At 50.9% G+C, this 20,782-nt stretch overlaps 3 protein-coding genes across 8 annotated transcripts; all 3 read left to right on the top strand.

Moving 5' to 3' along the window:
- The first annotated feature begins 4,813 nt into the window (after positions 1–4,813).
- Positions 4,814–7,259, top strand: LOC101770864. Its single transcript, XM_004970593.2, has 4 exons — positions 4,814–5,352; positions 5,452–5,663; positions 5,767–6,043; positions 6,154–7,259. The coding sequence occupies exons 1-4, from the start codon at positions 5,095–5,097 to the stop codon at positions 6,496–6,498; spliced, it is 1,092 nt and encodes a 363-aa protein (XP_004970650.1). The 5' UTR covers positions 4,814–5,094; the 3' UTR covers positions 6,499–7,259.
- A 1,917-nt stretch (positions 7,260–9,176) lies between these two features.
- LOC101772577 (protein ABSCISIC ACID-INSENSITIVE 5) lies at positions 9,177–15,426 on the top strand. Of its 5 annotated transcripts, none has more exons than XM_022826246.1 (5): positions 9,177–9,403; positions 12,265–14,605; positions 14,688–14,759; positions 14,889–14,918; positions 15,049–15,426. In XM_022826246.1, exons 2-5 carry the CDS (start codon positions 13,571–13,573, stop codon positions 15,139–15,141), a joined length of 1,230 nt encoding a protein of 409 aa, XP_022681981.1. In that variant the 5' UTR covers positions 9,177–9,403; positions 12,265–13,570; the 3' UTR covers positions 15,142–15,426. The 5 variants fall into 5 exon arrangements, with proteins under 5 accessions (XP_022681981.1, XP_004970655.1, XP_022681982.1 ...); XM_004970598.3 differs by having other exon boundaries at positions 13,487–14,605; XM_022826247.1 differs by lacking the exon at positions 9,177–9,403 and having other exon boundaries at positions 10,000–13,388; positions 13,487–14,605.
- A 908-nt stretch (positions 15,427–16,334) lies between these two features.
- LOC101771907 (uncharacterized protein YnbD) lies at positions 16,335–18,927 on the top strand. Of its 2 annotated transcripts, none has more exons than XM_004970597.2 (3): positions 16,335–16,603; positions 17,106–17,651; positions 18,414–18,927. In XM_004970597.2, exons 2-3 carry the CDS (start codon positions 17,108–17,110, stop codon positions 18,641–18,643), a joined length of 774 nt encoding a protein of 257 aa, XP_004970654.1. In that variant the 5' UTR covers positions 16,335–16,603; positions 17,106–17,107; the 3' UTR covers positions 18,644–18,927. The 2 variants fall into 2 exon arrangements, with proteins under 2 accessions (XP_004970654.1, XP_004970653.1); XM_004970596.2 differs by having other exon boundaries at positions 16,339–16,593.
- The last annotated feature ends 1,855 nt before the right edge of the window (positions 18,928–20,782 follow it).

Consider the following 20,782-nt stretch of genomic DNA (forward strand, 5'->3'; position numbering starts at 1 on the left):
GTGGGCGGGGGGCGGGTTGGTGGAGAAGATGGGAGAGGAGGAGGAGAGGTAGCAGCAGCAAGAGCAGCCTAATGTCAAGGCGTGCCTGTCACGGCCCTGCAGAAAACGAAGGTGCGAGGCCACCGGCCCGTTGCCATATATACGGCTGACGGCTCGACTCCAGCGCCTCCTCGCTAGCTTTTACGTGTGTGTGTGCCCCTCGCGGTTTGAAGGTTTGGAGGCTTTCACACTCGAGGCAGGCTGAGAAGAGATAAAAAGAAAAATGGCTCCAGATAACGCGTGGTGGTGTGAACGAACGACGCATACCACGTCACGCACCTGGATGGTTTCGTGTGCGAATGCGTGCTGAGTGCAGCGTACCCATCGAGCCAGCTTTGGATCTGTAGGGCTGGGATGGTCCCTGGTCTTAGCATGCCGCCGTGCATCGCACAGGAGGCGGTCTCACTGCGCGCGAGCAAAGTGGACTAGTGAATAGTCGTCAGTGGGCAGTGCTGAGGTACTACGGGGTATTGAATGGAGTTTAGGTGAGGTACCCTGGGACGAGAAAACAGAGGCTGGAGCGGGTTCTAGTTTTGTGTCCTCACTCAGCTACATCAACGCCTGCGGTCTAGCCTTGTTGACGCATCGTCGTCACACCTACTTTCCTATTTTAGTTGCTAGCAATATATATATTTCTGCCCTCGGTTTGGAGTACAAGCCGTCTTAGACTACTTGAGTATGAAAAATAAGATGACCATCAAATTAAGTACGGGAAAACTTGAACAAAAGTTGGGAAAATATGCATTGAAAGTGTATATTTTAGAAATGGTAGACTACACAAATGATGTAGGTGAGTGAAAGTTGCTATGACAACTTATATTTTGGATTAAGGAAGTACTAAAAACTACACAAATGTTAAAACTTGCTGGCCATGGGATCATGATCAGATATGTGTTTTGGATCATGATCACAAATTCTAATAGCTTGGATGGTTGCGGAGGCAGTTGTACCCTCTACCCACCTAGTGTCAGACCTCAGGTCGCCAAGTTTAATACCCCATATGTTTCATTAATGTCAATGTTCTTTTTCGGTGTTAGGTGATGTGATCATCAACAACGAAATGTTAACTTCATCAATCTCAGGATCTACCGGTCCAGTCTCTCCTAGATGTGGAGCGTGCGTGTATACGTTCGTAAGAGGTGCGTGTTTATATTTGCGAGGGTTTGCATTGCTGTGTTTCCTATAGAAAAGTATTTTGTGCTTTGTGGCCAATTCAAAACGCCTTTGCAGCTTGGATGCCTCTGATCGTAGATCATTGTCAAGCTCCCTCCGCTTCTTCTCCTAATCGCTCTTGTCTTTGTCAGTTGTCACTGGTCGTGTGGCCGTCCTTCACACGGACATTTTGGACGTTGGTGTGCGCTAGCTAGTCTCCCTCTGATCGGCCGGCCCGACGTCCCTCTGGCCCTCCTGACCTACCTCCTTCAGTTTTTATGTGCACTAGAGCCTCTTACGAGCATTCTAACAATGGTGCGAGTTGCTCTATTTTCAGATAGTCAGTGTGAAGACTGAAGAGCTTATTAATTACCCAATCTTTGCATTGGGCATTTAGGTAGTGATCCAAACTGGATGCTCTCTCTCCCTCTCTCCAAGATAAACAGAGCATACATGTCCTTTTTCCATTTTGTATACCTGGCAATTTTAGCGTGGAAAGTTTCAGTTCACTAGTGTCGGCATTGTCGCTCTTCCCACTAGACCTCTCCAATCCCCAGGAATATCCAGATTAAGACCAGAATCCAGCTCACTCGAGCACCTTTCGCCAATTCGCTCCCCTAATCTAGTGATCTTTGCACCCTCGTGACTGGCAAGACCAGCAGAAAACACTGAAAAACACTTGGTGCCGACATAGCCCCAGTGCAGCTTTACCTTACTTCCATAGAACATGATGGCATCAACGGGCAAGACGTCGTCAAAAAGGCAGGAACGCCGCGTGACCGGACCCCGCCGATGTTCCGAATTCCGATCACCCGGAACGCATGCATGCCGGCCGGTTCGTTACACGACCACGCCGGCGCCGAACAATTTTAACCGTTCAAAGCCGTTGCGCTACGTGTCAAACACACCGGGAAGCCACAGCTCACAGGTTCAGGGGGCGCGCGCGTTGGTGGAAGGAAGTAGGCGGGCGGGGCGTTCCAGGGGCGCGAGAGCGCGCGCGCGAGGTGCACGCATACGGGGGTTTTCGTGGATCGCTTTTTGGAAGGGAGGAGGCGCCGCATACGTAGAGGCTCCAGGCACCAGCCATCATTATAGCCTGGACCGGACAAATTGGAGAAAGGAAGGGAGGGAGGGTGGTAGGAATTCAAAAGCGGCGGAAGCGGAACCACTCGGTCACGCCGCGTGACATGTTGGCCGTGTTGGACTCGGTCGCCGGGAACTGGAAGGCGAACCATGCAGACCGTCAGAAGAGGTGGTGCGTGGTGCGTGTGGGTCGGCGGAGTGGACTCGAAAGCAGCAGAAACAGCTCGGGTCCCTCCCTCATCGTGCCATGCCCTTGGAGCCGCATGGCCCACGCACAAACCCATGTGCGTGACGTGGGCCCATGTCTAGAAGGCGGGCTCGTTCGTTGCGTACTCCTGGCCCGGAAGCTTGCACCCGTCGGCCCATAATGATATCCAACACCGGCTGCGGAACGGCCCAGGTCGGAAGGCAAGCGACACAGCCAGCGAGCACGAGGCCGGAAGGAAGGTTATGAACGTGACGTTGTGATGATCCACCATCTTTGCACGGCCATTGCTGTCTGGAGGGCTTATGACTTTACGCAGCGTCGGCCCTTGACCGCACCGTATAGTCCAAACCATCACAATCCTCCCCGTCATGAAAAATCAACAACGGCCAGTCTTGTGTCTTGTCCATCCTTGGACGAGCCTGCCAGTGGTGATCTCTACGGTGTAGGGTCGCGGTCATACAACACACAGGTCCAGCCCCAGGTCCAGCCGCGGTGCAACGACCTCACCCTCCTCCGTTGCTTATTTGCCGAACACGGGAGACCGGATAATTCGAGACGCTATCGCCCTGCCACCGCCTGTTTACGGCCAGCGCTAGCGAAAAGGACTCGAGCGAGAGCAGATGCGCCAAAGCCGGCGGCGGGGTTCAGGGTGGCTTTGGTTGGACTTTTCAACATGTTTTTGCTTTTGCAAAAGTCAAAAGACAACCAAAGGGCCTAAAAGCTCTACGTGCTTTTGCCCAAAAGCTACTTTTGCTCTAGTACAAAATCAAAAGCACCTTCCTCCTGCTTTCAAGTGCTTTTGGGGTAAAAAATTACCCACCTGCCACTGATTATGAAGGTAACGATTCATTTTTTGCCCCCATCTATTTCTCCCGAAGTGTCCGTCTGCTCCTTCCCGTCATCGGCCCGTCGCCGCCCATCGCCGCCGGACGCTGTCCGCCGGCCCGCCATCCGCCGCCCCCGGACGCCGGTCCGCTTCCCGCCGACCCGGCACCGCCGGCCGCCCGCCACACCCCCGCCCCCGGATGGCCGCCACCCGACGACCCCGACCGCCGCCACCCGACGCCCGTCGCCCAGGGTCGCCGGCTGCTAGCCCGCCGTCCGCCGCCCTCGGTAGCTGGCCCGCCTCCCGGCGCCCCTGGCCGCCCGTCCCACCCCGCCCACCGGACGGCCGCCGACCCGATGCCCCCGGCTGCCCGCCACACCCCCGCCCCCGGACGGCCGCCGCCCGACGCCCGTCGCCCCAGGTCGCCGGCTGATGGCCCGCCGGCCCGCTATCCGCCGCCCTCGGTCGCTGGCCCGCCTCCGGACGCCCCCGGCCGCCCGCCACACCCCGCCCCCTGGATAGCCGCCGCACCCCGCCGCCCCCGGTTGCCGGCCGCCACTCCCTGATCATCCATGTTCAAGGATGGCATCCTTGTATAGAACTTTTGATGGATATAATTTTATTTATGTGGACCAATCACTTTAATGGATGAAAATATATAAAATTTATTTTGTTACGAGCAATTTGCATATAAACACACTCACAGACCTTTAGGGGTATTACAGGTATTTCTTACATAGCCTACAATTTCACAGCTCCTCTAACCAAACGGTTTTCTGCTTTTCCCACAGCTGCTTTCTCACAGCTACTTTTCCATAGCCCATAGCTCACAGCAGCTTTTCCAAAAGCTACAGCAAAACCAAACGCACCTCAGTGGATCACATTGCCCGCTCGCTGTCACTACCCGAACGGCACAGACCACTACCGAACAGCACAGACCCCAGACCGGAATTTCGTTACGCGCTGGTGCAGCTCGTTACACCAGATCGCGGGGCGTGGGTAGAGACAAACCCGGAGCACCGGCCGGAATCGCACCGCGCAGCCAGCACCGGGCAGGCAGCAGGCCTACACGGCTACGCAACGCGGGGTCTTGTCATGTCAGACAGAGCCGACGGGCGCTGCCGCTTGGACCTTGTCACCTTGGTACTGTATCTTGCTTGCAGCTGTTGCCTACAACTTGGCTTTAACCAACCGCGCAGGCGCAGTCAGGACTCAGGACGGCATGGGACAGCCAACTGATGCCGTCTAACCTGAGTCCTCCTGACTGGCACCTGGCTGATAATCCCGAGACGGCCACAAATCACAAGACCGGTGAGCCCGGCGATCTGCCGATGTCATTCTCATCTCCACCCACGCATCACACTCGTCCTCCGTTCCCCTGGGACTCGCCGGCCTCCGCTTGCCGGCTACCGCACAATTCCGGCCGCCGTCTAGATGGCAAGTCCGCCTGGGTGTTTTTTTTTTTCAGTTGGTTCTTTGCCGATCCTCGATACTGATACTTGCTCCTCCTGCTCGTGCTAGTGCATGGTAGAAGTAGAATTTTGCACCTCCCAGAATTTCATATTTATGTTCTTGAGATGCTTTGCTAGTTCCTTTGCCCTAATTACTCTGCACGCACATGCACTGCCACACTTTTAACTGTCCGTCGCTCCCGTTGGCTCTTCTGATACTCTCTGATCTCCGTGGCTCTGTGCCATCTGCATGCTCAGTTTCTTCAGTTGTCAGCTGATATCTTTTTTTATGGGAATTTTGATCGTCTCAAGTGCAGGTTGACTAACGGATCCAAATGGTCGCGCTCTCCAAAGTAGCCCTGGTGTCTACAGTGGCGCTGCTGGGCTGGGCGTACCAGGCCACCCGGCCGCCGGCCCCGGCGATCTTGGGCGCTCCGGGAGGGCTACCGATCACCTCCCCGAGAGTCCGGCTCAAGGATGGCCGGCACCTGGCCTACATGGAGGCCGGAGTGCACAAGGAGAACGCAAGGTACAAGGTCATATTCGTCCACGGCTTCGCCTCCACTAAGGAGACCGGCTTCCCGGTGTCCCAGGTAACAGAATCTTGCTCGATCGTAACCTGGAATTGCGCGGTGTGTTGTGCGTTCGTTAACAAATCTCCAGCCTCACTTGTTTGTTTCTTACGATCTCAGGTGCTTGTGGAGGAGCTGCGGATATACATGGTGTTCTTAGACAGAGCCGGGTACGGCGACAGCGACGCCAACCCGAGGAGGTGCCTGAAGAGCGACGCCACGGACGTCGAGGAGCTCGCCGACGCGCTGCGGCTCGGGGACAAGTTCTACGTGGTCGGCTGCTCCATGGGCGGATACGTTGCCTGGAGCTGCCTCAACTACATTCCGCACAGGTCAGGCAGAGCATCTAGCACTCCAGTCCATTAGTCCAACGCAAACAGACTGCAAGTTCAGATGATGAGCTTGTCCTGACTGGATGGGATCGGGTGGTTGCAGGCTGGCTGGAGTGGCTCTGGTCGTGCCGGCGGTGAACTACTGGTGGCCGCTGCCGGACGACGTGCGGAGGATCGCGTACGGGAAGCTGGACGCCCGGGACCAGAGGACGTTCTGGATCGCGCACCACGCGCCGTGGCTGTTCCACGCCTGGCTCACGCAGAAGTGGCTCCCGGTGTCGCCGATCATCAGGGGCGAGCGCGGCGCGTTCACCGCCATGGACTGGGAGATCCTCACCGAGCTCCGGAGGAAGCAGCGCGAGAGCGGCCAGGTGGATCCGGTACAAAATTCTCATTCCCTGGACAGATATACACAACTGCACGTGAAGCTTTTCTCTTGCGATTTTATACAGTTATACTAACGTGGGAGGAAATACTTGTTTGTTTCCAGGCCAAAACGACGCAGCAGGGGACCTACGAGTCGCTGTGCCGCGACGCGACGACCCTGTTCGGCACGTGGGAGTTCGATCCCACGGAGGTCAAGAACCCGTTCCCCGACGGCGAGGGCGTCGTGAGCATCTGGCAGGGGTACAAGGACAGGATCGTGCAGGTGGAGATCCAGCGGTACGTGGCGCGGAAGCTGCCGTGGGTGCGGTACCACGAGCACCCCGAGGCCGGGCACTTGCTCCCGGACATGGACGGGGTCGGCGACGAGATCGTCAGGGAGCTCTTGCTCGGCGGGGCGCCGCCAGGCTCGCAGCTGCAGAGCGAGCCGCGCCAGGATCAGGATGGGTGAACGTACTGCGTACTGAAAGGTTGGTGGAGAAATTGAAACGAGCAGGTAGATACTTGCATGTAGCTGAAGCTGAAGAATAAACGTCGCTGGGACAAGTCGATGCACTGATTGCCGGACGAGTTGGGAAGTGCAAGAACATGGTATTGGACTATTGGTAGTTGATGAACCTCAGTCCATGGATTTAGGCATATTTAGCAATTAGCACAGTTGGCCAGTGGCGTGTCATGCTATCCGATCCTCATTGATGGATTCAGCCTGTGCTCTGCTCTCCCCGATGCTCGAAACAGTGACCACGTAGTATTCATCGGAGGAAGTACAAGTAGGGTGGACCTTATCAGATATGTGAGCCGGGATTTGTGCAGACGTACAGTACCTTTGCATGCAGAGCCAGCAGACCTGAGCATCGGTTGATATGGGCTGGATGTTCTGCGAGGCCTGCTCAGAACGGAAAAAAAAATGATCGGCACTACCGGCCCAAGAAGCATTTGTAGGAACCGAAATGATACAGGTACAGTCGTGACTCATTCGGCGTTGAAGTAACAACTACTACCAGAAATCCCAGAACCGAAATAGGACAATTTTTAAGTAAATTTTTTTCGTTTCCCTAACCCAGAAATGCAATAAATTTAGTCAAAGTTCGTGTGTCCATTAGAGCATTTTCAATGGTAGTTTCATGGACAATAAATGAGCTACCATGTAAGTAATTGTGGTGACATGATACATTATTTATGAGGTGAGAGAAGAAATTAATTTTGTGGGGATGAACCATGTGCACACTATTTCCAATATGTCTGTGTCTTGCATATAGTATTAGAAATAAGGATGAAGCAATGCATTGGATGATTTATTTCATCTTTGAATCAAATACACTTTTGCTTACGTGGCACACTAAACATAACCGTGAAATATTGCATTGAGACTGGCTAAAGATAGTTAGTTATTTGTTCTTTTCCCTAATTTTCTTCTAAATTGGCTTTTAAAACATATGGAAAAATAGTAAATGGTCAAAAGATACGTCAGGAGGTGACATGCTTTTTTCAAGGCCAGTAGCTGACATGCTTGATCAAACACCACGGACACAGGAATCGGAAAACTTCAACCCCAAGTTTTGTTGAAAGCTTGCACCTTTTGTTTGACAGCAACAGATGCTTGTTCCTGTTTTCTATTCTCTGCTGCTTACAAAATGGTCCCGAAAATCTAAAGTCAGTTTGAATCTTCTTTTTGCGAGGTGATTTTGTGAAGAAGGGCAGGCCTTGTCTGAAAAGAGCGGCGCAATCCCTTGAAAAAAACATCTTGAGAACACTGGACGAACAAGTTCAAAAGAAAAGGTACAATATCATCCTAGCACGATTTACCCATTGAGAAGAAGGTTCAAAATTCCCGAAAAGAAACATGTAAAATGAAGGGTTCCCAACAAACCGGACTTGAGGGAGTACTCTGCTACAGCACAATCGGATCCAATTCTCGGAGCGTATCAAGCACAAGCACCGCTTCTTTCGAAAGAAAAGCACAATAAATTCTTCCGTGCATACCTTCCATTAATCCAGTCCATTCACCTTGCAATGCCAATCGGCGGCTCGCATGGGGCTGTGGTCCTGTGGATGCTACACGGCTACACCAAAGCGACCCGACAGGCCAGTGGATGCGCGTACCTGCTTCCTGTGGAGCTGCGGACACCGGATGAGCAGACCGCGCAATTGATTGCACTGCACAACGGAGATTGGACCGTCGCCTGCAAACGCGGAGTGGGGATCACCGTCACGGCACGTATCCTACACGTGTCCGCCCCTCGCGGCCTCTACGTTCTGGCCCCTTCCTCGTTTTCCTACGTCCACACGCCACGCGCGTGCGCGTGTCTTTTCGATATGCTGACATGGTACCCGCGCGGGACTGCAAACTTACAAACTGAGACCGTGAGGGGCGTGAGCCACTGAACCTTGCTAACTTTCGACCGTGGATCCGTGCCAGCTTTTCCTATATCCATCCACAAACCAAATAAAAAGGATGTTTTGAAATGCAATGCAATTCACTAGAGTAGTAGAGTGAGCAAGGGTAAAGTTTGGTTTTGGTTCGTAGACATTAGACAAAGTTCTGGCGATTTTAAACTGACATGCAGCATGCATGATGTCGTACGTCATTTGCTCTCGACAACTCCTGGGTAAACTCCGCGCAAATGTGCCATGCAGATTGTGCCACGCCAGGAGGCGGCCCTCCGGTGTACACCAGCGTTGGTGGGCGCAGCGGTGGCGCTGTCGCCTGTGGCGCGCAACTCGGCAGAGTCTGAGGGCAAAAGCAAGGAGATAATAACGCGCGGCAGACAGCGGCGTTGCCTGCGCCTGCATGGGCAGCAGAGCTGACAAAACCCCGAGGCGGAAGCAAGCCGCATGCAGGGGCTCAGCCGTAGCGGCCCCTCGGAACTCGGAGCCCATCGCCTCCTCCCTCGGCTCCCCTCCCCAGTCCCCCACCAAGGAAAGAAAGGAAAAGGATAGCGATTGCGGTTGCTGGTGGAAAGGAAAGGGAAAGCCAACGTGCCGACGAGCCCGACACGTCCAAATTAAACGACAGGGGGCGAGCAGCGCCAGGCGCGTCGTCTCGTTCTCGTCTCGCCCCCCACGCGGCCGCTCCTATAAGTAATGGCGAAATGGCCGCGCGCATGTCTAGCTATAAAAGCTGAATTGCCTCCGTTTCGGCGCCGCATCCCGCGCCCTGCCAGCTCCGGCACCCACGCTAAGTCATTCTCGCTCAGCGTTTCGCTCCCCGTTGAACACACACTCCTCTTCGCCGCTTCAGCGGCCAGTTGGTTCGCCGCGGGCCGGCCAACCAGCGTTGGGCATCGGCTGCCGGCCGGCCGCAGCGCGCTCGCGGCCGCCGCCTCGGCGCTCTGTTTGGCGCGGCGCTTGAGCAGGTACGCACCGCGCCGCCCGGTCCTTGCTCTCGCCCTCCATTTCCGCTTGCACTCATCTTAATTTCGCTACCGTTTCTGCTTATCTGGGATTCCGTTAGGGAATGCGAGGTGTTTGATGGTGCTTTACTGCGTAATTCGCGATTAGACCTGACAGCAATGGGTAGGAATTAGCTCGGTGGATTGTTGCGGGCCGGGTGTGATACACTGATACTATGCTGTTCATTCCCCATCTTTTGCCGTAATCTTGAAGAAGCAAACTTCTGTTGCTGCATGTTTGGTCGATTGGTCCTCCATTCCTTTACAGTTGAGGTAGCCCATACAATGTGAAGTTGTGAACAGTACCATTCATCTACCAATAACCCGTCAAAATCCCTGCCGAAAGGAAAGCCTACACGAGATCCATTAGATTTTCGTATGTACGATCTTATCGTTGACAAATGACATAGGACTAAGGGCCTGTTTTCTTCCACTTGCTAAACTTTAGCACCCGTCACATCGAATGTTTAGATTCCACTTATGTAATTGGTTTTGTAAATAGTCTACGTTTACTACTCCTAATTAGTATCTAAACATTCGATGTGACACGTGCTAAAAATAAGACACGGGAAGAAAACGCCCCCTAAACTGTGTACCTTCCTTCGTAAAGAGGTGAATGGTTTTGAGAAATAAGAAAAATTTAGAACGCTAAGACTAAAAGAAGCAACTGCTTACGAGGAAAAGAAGACAAGAAGTGATACTGTAGCTATCAGTGTGGTTTTAGGGCTATCTGCACATGGGCCTACAATGGGCCACCGTCGGATTTATGGCACAAATGCGAGTTACAACGTACCAGCATATTATGGGCCTACAATTGATTCCAGGAGATAGCGATGGTCGTGCGTGGTCCAGCAGCCTACAGATATGTTCAGAACAATTGGCCCGCACTCGGCTAGGAGTATGCTTTCAGCTTTCAGAGTTCAGACTTGACACAAAATGAGAGACGTATCACGTACCGCTTTCTTTTTTCTGTTACAGTGCATCGGGTCCTTCTATGAATTCTTTAGAGATCGATGAACTCTCGAATTAAGTACCTGGTCCTCAAACTTTTGGAATGGTTAATTTTAAGTGACAATTTAGATTCATAACCGAACCTAACGACATCTCCAATCTCCAATGATATATGTTAGTTAGTTGATAGTTCATAGTTGGTGTAGATCCCATACACATGGCAGCTTTGAGATCGTGTTGTGGGAGAGAATTGCATCGAAAAATGAGTGAGACTCGCTCTTCACTTCACGCTAGTCTTATACTGATTGCACTATTTAATTAGTAAAAAATTGATTAACCTAGCTAAGTCTTATACTGATTGCACTATTTAATTAGTAAAAAATTGATTAACCTAGCTAGACTATTGGAGACGCCCTAAGGGCAGTCCTAACCCAATGAATAGGATAATGCCCAAATAATTAAATGAGCTGCTACCTAGGATAAAATCGTGTGGTAAGGGAGTAAATGAAGAAAGAGAAGGAAATCAGATCTTGCATGGGATCTAATTTCTACACACCATCTAAGACATAATGAGAGATGAGTAGTATTAAATTCAAGGATGGAATAGTGGTGATGATAAAAGATCGTGTGGTAAGGGAGTAAATGAAGTAGAAGGAAATCATGTCTTGCATGAGATCTAGTTTCTACACACTATCTAAGATATAATGAGAGATGAGTAGTATTAAATTTAAGTATAGGATAGTGATGTTTGCATTGGAAGAGTGATGTTTAATACTACCTTCTTGATGGTGTGGAGCTTATAGAAATTAAGGTTTTGGGTTGCGAATTCCCTCAGGTGAATTTAGAGTGATCCACTTCTAAAGTTTGAGAACCCAGATACTCACTTTGACAATTTACGTTATATACTACGACTTTACATGCACACCATAAAACACAGTGACTGCGCATGCACGCGCTTCGAGATTGAATTTTTGAACAGGAGTAGTATACGATCACGCTACGTCCGTGCTAAGTCGGCAACTCCGAGGTGCCTTTCGCGGTGGCCCCAGCGAATGGCGTGCAAAATGTCAACAACGAGCTCGTCAGGCCTCGCGCTTAGCGCACGGCGGGGTCGGCCGTGTGCCCGTGTCCCCACAGAAGCCGTAGGACAACGGGTTTGAGATGGTCTCACGCCTCCTCGCAGTCCTGTCTATCAGCATTCAGAAGTGACCTGTTCCGTTTGGGAAACGGCCAGAGAGCAACGTCACCTTTGGCTACTGCCAGAGCAGAGGACGCACGCAGGCCTAACTGACTCGCAGATCAAAACCCAAAGGAAAACGTGCGCGGATGACCTGCCATGCATATCAAAAGGGCACATCCGGCCATAAGACGCCGCTGAAGGATGGGCGAGTACAAACTCAGGCTTATAACGCCGTAGCGATTGGCTCGTCGTAGAGTTTAGAATAGTATTAGGACTATTCGCTTCAGCTTATAAGCCGGCTAAAAAACTGAAACGGCTGATTTGCTGTGAGAGAAAAATACTATTTTGTAGTTGATAAGCCGACTGAATAAGCTAAAGCGAACAGGTCAAGTATTGCAATGATTTGCATACCAACAGAGGAGAGTGTAGAAGATCCGTCTGCAGGAACAAGAAACTGAACCTACGTAACTCACGACGGAAATGTCCAAGCCAGGAAGTGTCTATCGTTATCCACCATCAGAGCATGAGCGAAGCGCATCAACTGCGCTCCCATTAGTTTATTCAAGCGCATACGACAAGCACCACCGGGGCACCGGCACGGCGGCACCGCACCTGGGTTTTCTCGATGCGCCACCGATCTGACCATCCGAGCCGGTTCTAACTTCTAATCACCGTGCTTTGTTCTCGCATGCAGGCTATAAATAAGAGCGGCGTGCAGCGTTCAAGGACGCATTAGCAGAGCACTTAGGCTCTCTGTAAACCTCCACATAGGAAAGAGAAATGGGGAAAGAGAAGAAAGTGTTGCTAGATGTGGCGAGAGGCGCTAGCACGTGCCCCCCGTGTTGAGCGGGTCCCACCACGTGCTTATCTTTCCTTCTTTCTTCGCATCCTCTGCCTTGCGCTCGGAGAGCTCCGTGGTGGAGCGGCTGGCGAGTGCAAGGCGAGGTTGCGCGCGGCCGAAGAGCATGGGGTTGGAGCGGGTGGCGAGTGCAGCTCGCTTGGCTCGCCGCAGGGACCAAGGAGGGGCACGGTCGCCACGACATTCGACGGGAGGCATCTCAGCCGCAGCGCCGTGGGCACGGGCGCGGGAGGGGACGCCGGCGCAGGTAACGTCGCAAGCGGCGGCCGGCGGGTGGGGTGCGAACACGATCGGAGGGGTGGGAAGGGCCGCCGGTCGAACGGGGGCAGCGGACGCGGCGGAAGGGCGGGACGAGCTCGCAGCGGGCGGACTCCGCGAGAGCCAAGGTGGGTGGGTGGCGGGGACTCGTGGAGCCTCGCGGGCTCCGCTAGTGGTCGTGGCTTGATGGAACCGCGAGCGCTCGGACGCCACGGCACGCAGGTCAGCTGCAACATCGTTAAGCTCGGCATCCTCACTGCGTCGCCAAGTCAAGCACCATGAGACCCGCATGCCCCGCCGTCGACTGCCGAGCCTCGTGGGCTACGCCGCCGGCAGCTGCTCCGACGAGCCGTGGGTGCGCGAACGGCACCGCAGACGAGTCCCAGTGCGTGCGAAGGTGGGGCTCCAAGCTATCGTCGCGAGTCCTGGCACGGCCATGGCCGCGGCTACCGCTGCGGGGAAGCGAGCCGGTGTGGCAGCGCGAGGAGGTAGCCATTAGCCAGGGCCGTTGAGGATGGCGCGTGGGCGAGGAGGCAGGCCGCAGGTGGGCCTGGGCACCTGGCAGAGGGGCCAGCATGGAGGGGGTGGCGCGGAGCTGGTGCAAAGCTGCTGGCCAGCGTCCAGACCTCGCCGGCCGGGAGCTACGGCCAGTGGAGGCGGCGGTCCGTGCGGCCACAAACATAGAGCGCAGGGAGAGAGATGTGAGTAAAAAATCTTTGAATCGTGGGCCCACAAAATTTTAGAAAAGTAGGTGTGAAAGATGATCCATTGAATGCCTCATCTTTATCACCCTCTACAGGTGACGTGTACCAAGTTATAAGAGCTGCTCACTGTAACCGTCGCGGGTGCCATTAGAAGAAGAAGAACTCAGTGAGATAGCGTGATGGCGTCGGAGATGAGCAAGAACGTCAAGGTCCTCGACGAGCAGGAGGTCACCTCGCACCAGCGCGACCAGGGCCTCCGGGCCCGGATCAGCGGCGTGGCGGCGGAGGATCAGGCGGATCCGTTGGCGCGGCAGGCGTCGATCATGTCGCTGACGCTGGAGGAGCTGCAGAACTCGCTCTGCGAGCCCGGCCGCAACTTCGGGTCCATGAACATGGACGAATTCATGGCCAACATATGGAACGCCGAGGAGTTCCAGGCCGCCACCGGCGGATGCAAGGAGGACGCGGAGCAGGAGGCGGCGGCGGCGGCGGCGGCGGTGCCGACGGCGGCTGTTGAGAAGGGAGGAGGGAGCGGCGGATTGGTTCGGCAGGGGTCGTACGCGCTGCCACCGCCGCTGTCCCGGAAGACGGTGGAGGAGGTTTGGGCCGAGATCAACCAGGCCCCGGGCGACGCGCAGGCCCACCCCGCGCCGCAGGCCATCGTGCAGCCGCAGATGGGGAGCGGCGGCCTCGCGGCCAGCGGGCGGCAGGTGACGCTGGGGGAGATGACGCTGGAGGACTTCCTGGTCAAGGCCGGCGTCGTGCGAGGGGCCTTCGCTGGCGGGCACGGGCAGGCAGTCGGCATGGTCCCGGCCGGGCCGATGGGCCACATGCAGCAGCAGGGGCAGCTCGCAGCGACTCCCATGATGTACCAGGTGGCGCCGGCCAACGCCGCCGCCGTGTATCCGGTGATGGGCGACGGCATGGGGTACCACAACGGGTATGCCGGGGGCATGGCGGTGGTGCCGCCGCCGCCGCCGTCCCAGTGCGTGGCGCCCGCCGTCAGCCCGGGGTCGTCGGACGGGATGAGCGCGATGACGCAGGCGGAGATGATGAGCTGCATTGGCAACGGAGGGATGGTCCGGAACGGCGGCAGCAACGCCCGGAAGCGCGACTCCCCCGAGGACGGGTGCACCGAGAAGACGGTGGAGCGCCGGCAGCGGCGCATGATCAAGAACCGCGAGTCGGCGGCCCGGTCACGCGCCAGGAAGCAGGTGTGCATGCGCTGTCGTCGTCAATTTCGTGGTCTTTGAGCACGTGACATGCTTGATGTGCTCTGAAATGGTGCTGGTGCAGGCATATACCGTGGAGCTCGAGGCCGAACTGAACCATCTCAAGGAGGAGAATGCACGCCTCAAAGCCGAGGAGGTACTGAGAAGCCGAAACATGATTCTATTCATCAATAATTCCCAATTATTTCTCTTAGCTATCTGTGCATTGATCTGACTCTCAGTCTCTGACCAAAACACATTGTTTTTGCTCCATCTTCTTTTGCAGAAGACAATTCTGCTGTCGAAGAAAAAGATGGTAACGTTCCTCGGTCGTGTGCTATCCTTTTACAGGGTGTTCATCATCTGCTAATTGTCAGTGTAACAATCAACATGGTTGTCAGGCAGCGTGCTGACGGGAACATCCATGTCTCTGTGTCTGTTTTCAGCTGGTGGAGAAGATGATGGAGCAGGCACGGGAGAACATCAACGCCAAGAAGGGCGGTCGCGGCCTTCGCCGCTGCGGCAGCGCCATGTGGTGAACTGTGACTGGTGACTCGCATTATGCAATGCCAATCCGCTTGCCTCCATAGGAAGCCCTGTAGCTGCAACGGTGTCGGTAGCAACATTGTTAGTAACAGTATGCGATGTGGTTGCTATAACATCTGCGAGGGGTCACTAGAGATATGAGCACGAGCTTTGTGTTGGCTTGCTACTGTTTATAAACGGTGCATTGTACAGACAATAAAACCTGCTGTAAGATAACAACACAAACACAAAGCTCTGTGTTCTTGCTCGTGTATATTTAACATGCATGGGCCATACTATATCGTTTGTCTATGCATCTTTTGCATTTGCTTCCGATGTTCTAGTGTGAGTTTTAGTATTTTCTCACAGCACACAAAAATTGCTTTTGCGAAGTGTCTTGTCGCAGGTTTCCTTTTCCTAAACCGGTGACAGGTACACCTGTTGTTTCCAATGTTCGTTGAAGCGTATTTTAGCCTGTACTCCTTGGTTCTTAAACTAACAAAACAGTGAGTATCTCGGAAAAAAAGAGAGAAATTGTTAGGATGTAGGTTGATGCCTCACTGACTCTCAGGTGATAGTGATGAATCGCTTCTGAAACAGAGAGCAACATTACAACATTAGTTTGCAGAAAAATTACTTTTGCGGAGTGTTTTGTTTCAGGTTTCCTTTTCCTAAACCGGTGATAGCTACATCTGTTGTTTTCACTGTTCGTTGAATTACATTTTTTGGGGCCTGTACTCCTCGGTTCTTAAACTAATTACCTTCTACTAAATGTCTTGTATTTAACAGCAAAGTGAGTATTTCGAAAAAAATAAAGAATTTGTTAGGGTGTGGATTGATGCCTTGCTTCAGAAACAGAGAGCAACAGTACATCATAATGCAGAAAAAGTTCATTTGATCATCTCAACTGAAATATGCTTCTTCACCTCCGACCTAAAAACCAGGTTTCAAACCTGTCCACGAGGGATCAGACTGTTTCAAAAGTAGAGGAGGGCGAATATCTGATTTTCAAGTGAAAATTCGGACTGTGAGAGAGTCAAATGGTTTTCCTTACTTTGCAACGTTGCTAGGCCAAATCTGGGCCACGAGCTTCCATTCCCAGGTCGGCAGGCCGCATTTGGGCCTATAAACAAGCTGTGTGCTTTACATCAAGCCCATATACGAAGACTCTCCATCCGAAACCACGGGCCACGGGGCACGAGTTCGTCTCCTCTCCTCCCTCTCTTCAACAGTTCGACACTTCGACGGTTCAACCCAGAGAGAGGAGAGAGAGAGGGACCCCACCACCACGTGACGCGATTCGCGAGCTCCGAAACCCTAGGTCGCGCGAGCAGGGCAGCGCTCTACGGCGAATCGGCGAGGCGGCGTGCAGTAGGACGCCGCGAGGCGAACGAGGCCGATTGGCCGACAAGGGGCACTAAGGAGTGAAGCGCTTCACTCTTGAGATTTGCGGCCTCGAGGGAAAGGTGGGGCAAGGTCTTGCTTCTGTCCTGTTGATTTTGTTGCTGATTTTCGGAGCCTTGTGATTCGAGGGGTTCTGGATGAATTGATCGTGTATCTATACAGTGAATTTCTAATTTCCTGGAATGCATAGAGTATCCCTTTGTTTTTAAGGTTGATCGTGCCTTGTGCCGTTTCGAAATGCTAACTTTCAGAACCATGGGATTGTGCTGATTAAGGATCACGAATAGGTAAACTTCTTGAAGTAGTATGCTCTGAATGGGGAATTAATAAACTCGGCATAACTTGAATGTTAAATCATCGAAACCACTGAGGACTACTTAGAAACAAAATGCAACTGAGCAGGGAATAATACTGAATGGCACTATCTCACTGAAATAACATAAGTCCTATATATTGTGTGTATCAAACAAGCTGTAGTTTCATATGGTGAAAGGGTGCTTTTATAATTACTATGTTTGTTGTGCTTGTTGGTCCTTGATTTTTTCTGACTCCGTCTATATATAATGACTTGCAGAGATGGGTTGGGGAATATCCAGGTTGATTGGACTGAAGGCTGCTGTCCTGCTTTCTGTGGCATATTTTTTCCAAGGACTAGGAGCGACCCTTATCTCATTTCCCCTCATATATGTGTCCATGATTGCAATGCTAGTCTCGATAGCTTCCCACCCAGCAATTGATCTTCCTTTACTCCTTGGCAAGGCATCTGATGGAAGCTTTCCTTTGTGGTCATGGATCATTTTTTCTCCATTTCTTCTTTTCATCCACCTGTTTGTGCTGCTACGAAGATTTGTGAAAAATGAGCCCCTGTACACTGAGATTGCAGATGGAGTGTTTGTTGGAGGATGGCCTTCTTCAGTTGAACGCCTGCCACCAGGTGACCCTGCAGTCATAGATTGCACGTGCGAGCTTCCAAAAAGCTCGACTCTATCTAATAATGCATATCTGTGTATTGCTACCTGGGATACAAGGGCTCCTCAGCCATCACAGATTGAGTCTGCGGTGCGATGGGCTATAAGAAAGCGTTCACAGAACAAACCTGTTTATGTCCACTGTGCCTATGGTAAATTCCATTTCCTCATTTCTACTTTGGATAAGGAACTATATTGTGTTTCCCTCTGTGTTTTTGTCTTGAAAATACTTATATTAATAGGAGAAGAAAGAGTCATACATAGACTCACACACACAGACACACGCACACACGCGTGCACTTAGATCACAGAAAATGCCTAATTGCCTGAAAGAGCTCAAGAAGGACCTGACCACTAAAAATAGGGATTTAACCCACTAAAAAATTGCCTAATTGCCTAATTTCTGTAGTTTAGTCATATTAGGTAACTGTTGGGACTAGAGATAGGAAACAAATATACTGATACATTATTTTTCAATTTTCATGTCATCTTGTTTGCATGTGGGTTATTTGCCATGTCTATTTATTTTTGCTTATCTGCGAACAAAAAGTGAAACTGCCATGGGTAAGCTGAACAGCATCTGCATTACATTCAGACTGTATCAAGGTTCATCTCATAAATAGTGGAGGTAGTCTTGTAATAGTATCAATCTTTACCTTAAGCGATTGTTTGGCCCAGTTTAACCTAAAAAGTTAAAATAAAATTAAGCTTAAGCTGGATATGTGCACCCAACTCAATTACTAAACCTTTATTTTTCCTCTTAGCTTAAACCTCCTTGTTACTAGTTTCCATATAAAATCTCTTTATACTGGCTTGTGCATACCAATTTCCTTGCTTCTCTAATAGGCCATCCAATTGACTTATTGAGCACTAGGATTGGCAGGTTATTTAATAGCATTTTATATCTCTAACAGGTCATGGCAGAAGTGTCTGTGTGATGTGTGCCCTTCTTGTTGCACTTGGATTGGCTGAAGATTGGAAAGCTGCTGAACAAATGATTCGTAAGAAGCGTCCTTCTATTAGCATGAACACTCTTCACCGCAAAAGCTTGGAGGAATGGTCGAAACATTTGCTCCCCTCCTCAAAAAGAAGTGCGGAATCAGATGTGAGTTCTGTTATCCATTCGGATTATAAACAAAAATGAAACCCACAGAAGGAACAGGCCTGTTCAGTAACTGTGATATGTGACATGGGCTGTACCATTCAGTAGACTTCTTTTCTGCTTCCTTGTAGATGTCCATGGTTCATTCTCTAAATTATACTTTTGTGGTAAGTATGTTGTATGAACTATATGTATTAAGTTTTACAACTGTAGTTGCACTGCTGGTTCCGTAACGAATATTTAGTGAGCCTGCTCATTGAATGCTTGCCAGACAAGTGATGTTGCCGAACCTTTTCTTCTCGCCAAAAAAAAAGTATTCTCTGCTAGGCTGATGGGTTCTCATTTATAGCTAAATGTGATATGCTTCCCTTGTTCAGCAACCTGCATTCATATCGCCGCTATGTTTTCTTCACTTGATTGGGAAGTTAGTGTCCAGCTATTATTCACTTTCGTTTGTTGTGTATGTATTTCATCTTTTTTTTTTCAATCCTGCGAAGTTTTCTTGAGAAGTCTTCTGTCTTCCTTTGCGTACATACTTTGTGTTTTGGATGCTCTTGTGGCCTTCTATCCATTCCACTATTTGTCGGGCCTTTTCAAATCACAATTTTGCAGTCAAAGGGGGGTGAAAATTCAGAGCTGCATGATTGTGAAAGTGCATTTGGTTCCTAAGTGGGTTTTGGTGTTGATGACATGCATAATTAAGGACTAACGACTTTATCGAGAAATTTACAGGTTCAAATCTATAGAAGTGCAAATGTGTAAGAAAGGATCCTAAATATTGGTGGAAAGGTGTTCAAGCATAAAGGAAAATTGATTTATTACTTTCTATTTTTGAATTTGAGTATAGAAACACCATATTATAAAGGGGGACACGGCTAGTTGGCTCGAAGAAATCAAAGTGCTTACTTGAGATGCTAACTACCTATGAGAGACTCCTTAATCATACACTTGCACATTTTATTTCTCACAGTTTCTGTGAGTGTCGGAAGTTCCGACACCTGTCGGATGTTTTCAGAAACTTCCGATAGGGGGTGCTTAGTGAATTTCATTTAATTGTGTTGGAAGTTTTGACCCTGTGTTGGAGATTCCGACAGATACATTAATAGCACAACAACTAGTTTTTGGGCTCGCGTATTTATACCCCCTCAGCTCCCTCTTCCTTTACTGCTGACGTAACCCGAGATAAACACCTCCAAGAACATTCAATACTTCTCTCTACTTCCTTCTTGAGCTAAATCTTTGAGAGTTTTGAGCTAGAGCTTGGGTGAGAGAAGGATTTGAGGTGTGTGACTCTACCTTTGAGTGTAAGGTCAATCAAGTTCATCTCAAGAGCACTTGAAGCATCTTCGTTCTTTGATTCGCGTTAGTTACTATTGAAGCTTGCTTCTAGACGGTTAGGTGTTGCCCGTTTGAGCACCCTCTTTGTGTGGTGCGTTCGGGAACGTTTGTATCACCCCATTCTTCGTAGATTTATAGTAAGTAACCCAATCCTCCTTTGTGATTGATTGGGAGAAGTAAAGGGTTAGTGAGGACCCGGCTCTGTGAGCTTCTCAATGAAGACGTAGCTTCCTTAGTGGGAGTGAATTTCGGTAAACAAATTCTTGGTCTCGTGTGCTTATTGTTTTCTTCATTTCTAGTTGATATAGAGCTTGTTTTGTGCCGATCTATTATCTCGTGAAGTTCCTTCTATAAATTCACCTGCAGTAATATCTAGACATCTTTGCTGAACTTTTGATTCAAATAGATTCTGCAGAAACCTGTTTAAATTTGAATCTCGTAAAGTACCTTTTACTCTGTCGGAAGTTTCGCACCTGTACCAAAAGTTCTGACTCTGTCGGAAGTTCCAGCCCAGTGTCGGAAGTTCCGACGTATTTAATTCCGCTGCGAAAAATTTTCACGTGTTCAAATCGAACCTATTCACCCCCTCTATGCATCACATGATTCAGATTGGAATGTTGTTCATCTGATCGTCTCATGGAAATTCACCTGCGTGACAACAACCTAATTCAAATGTTCGTGATAGATGACATTCAAAGCAGAGCTGATTTTGAATATCTGAGTCTAAGTTGATATCAGGTGATTGGAAAGCCCTTCCCCTTACATTCATTTGTCCACCAATAGTTCTGAACTTGCATCTTTCAATTTGTGTTCAGTTAATGTTTGTTGTTTCTAGTTGTGCTG

Source organism: Setaria italica, chromosome V (genome assembly GCF_000263155.2).
Source record: "Setaria italica strain Yugu1 chromosome V, Setaria_italica_v2.0, whole genome shotgun sequence".
NCBI lineage: Eukaryota > Viridiplantae > Streptophyta > Magnoliopsida > Poales > Poaceae > Setaria > Setaria italica.

What these genes read in the sequence shown, in the direction of transcription:
- LOC101770864 (XM_004970593.2), top strand. Translation starts at nt 5,095, where the DNA reads ATGGTCGCGCTCTCCAAAGTAGCCCTGGTGTCTACAGTGGCGCTGCTG. An exon ending in CCGGCTTCCCGGTGTCCCAG is followed by an intron (nt 5,353 to 5,451) that starts GTAACAGAATCT and finishes TTACGATCTCAG; the next exon opens with GTGCTTGTGGAGGAGCTGCG. An exon ending in AGAGCGGCCAGGTGGATCCG is followed by an intron (nt 6,044 to 6,153) that starts GTACAAAATTCT and finishes GTTTGTTTCCAG; the next exon opens with GCCAAAACGACGCAGCAGGG.
- LOC101772577 (XM_022826246.1), top strand. Translation starts at nt 13,571, where the DNA reads ATGGCGTCGGAGATGAGCAAGAACGTCAAGGTCCTCGACGAGCAGGAG. An exon ending in GGTCACGCGCCAGGAAGCAG is followed by an intron (nt 14,606 to 14,687) that starts GTGTGCATGCGC and finishes GTGCTGGTGCAG; the next exon opens with GCATATACCGTGGAGCTCGA. An exon ending in CACGCCTCAAAGCCGAGGAG is followed by an intron (nt 14,760 to 14,888) that starts GTACTGAGAAGC and finishes CTTCTTTTGCAG; the next exon opens with AAGACAATTCTGCTGTCGAA.
- LOC101771907 (XM_004970597.2), top strand. Translation starts at nt 17,108, where the DNA reads ATGGGTTGGGGAATATCCAGGTTGATTGGACTGAAGGCTGCTGTCCTG. An exon ending in TTATGTCCACTGTGCCTATG is followed by an intron (nt 17,652 to 18,413) that starts GTAAATTCCATT and finishes TATCTCTAACAG; the next exon opens with GTCATGGCAGAAGTGTCTGT.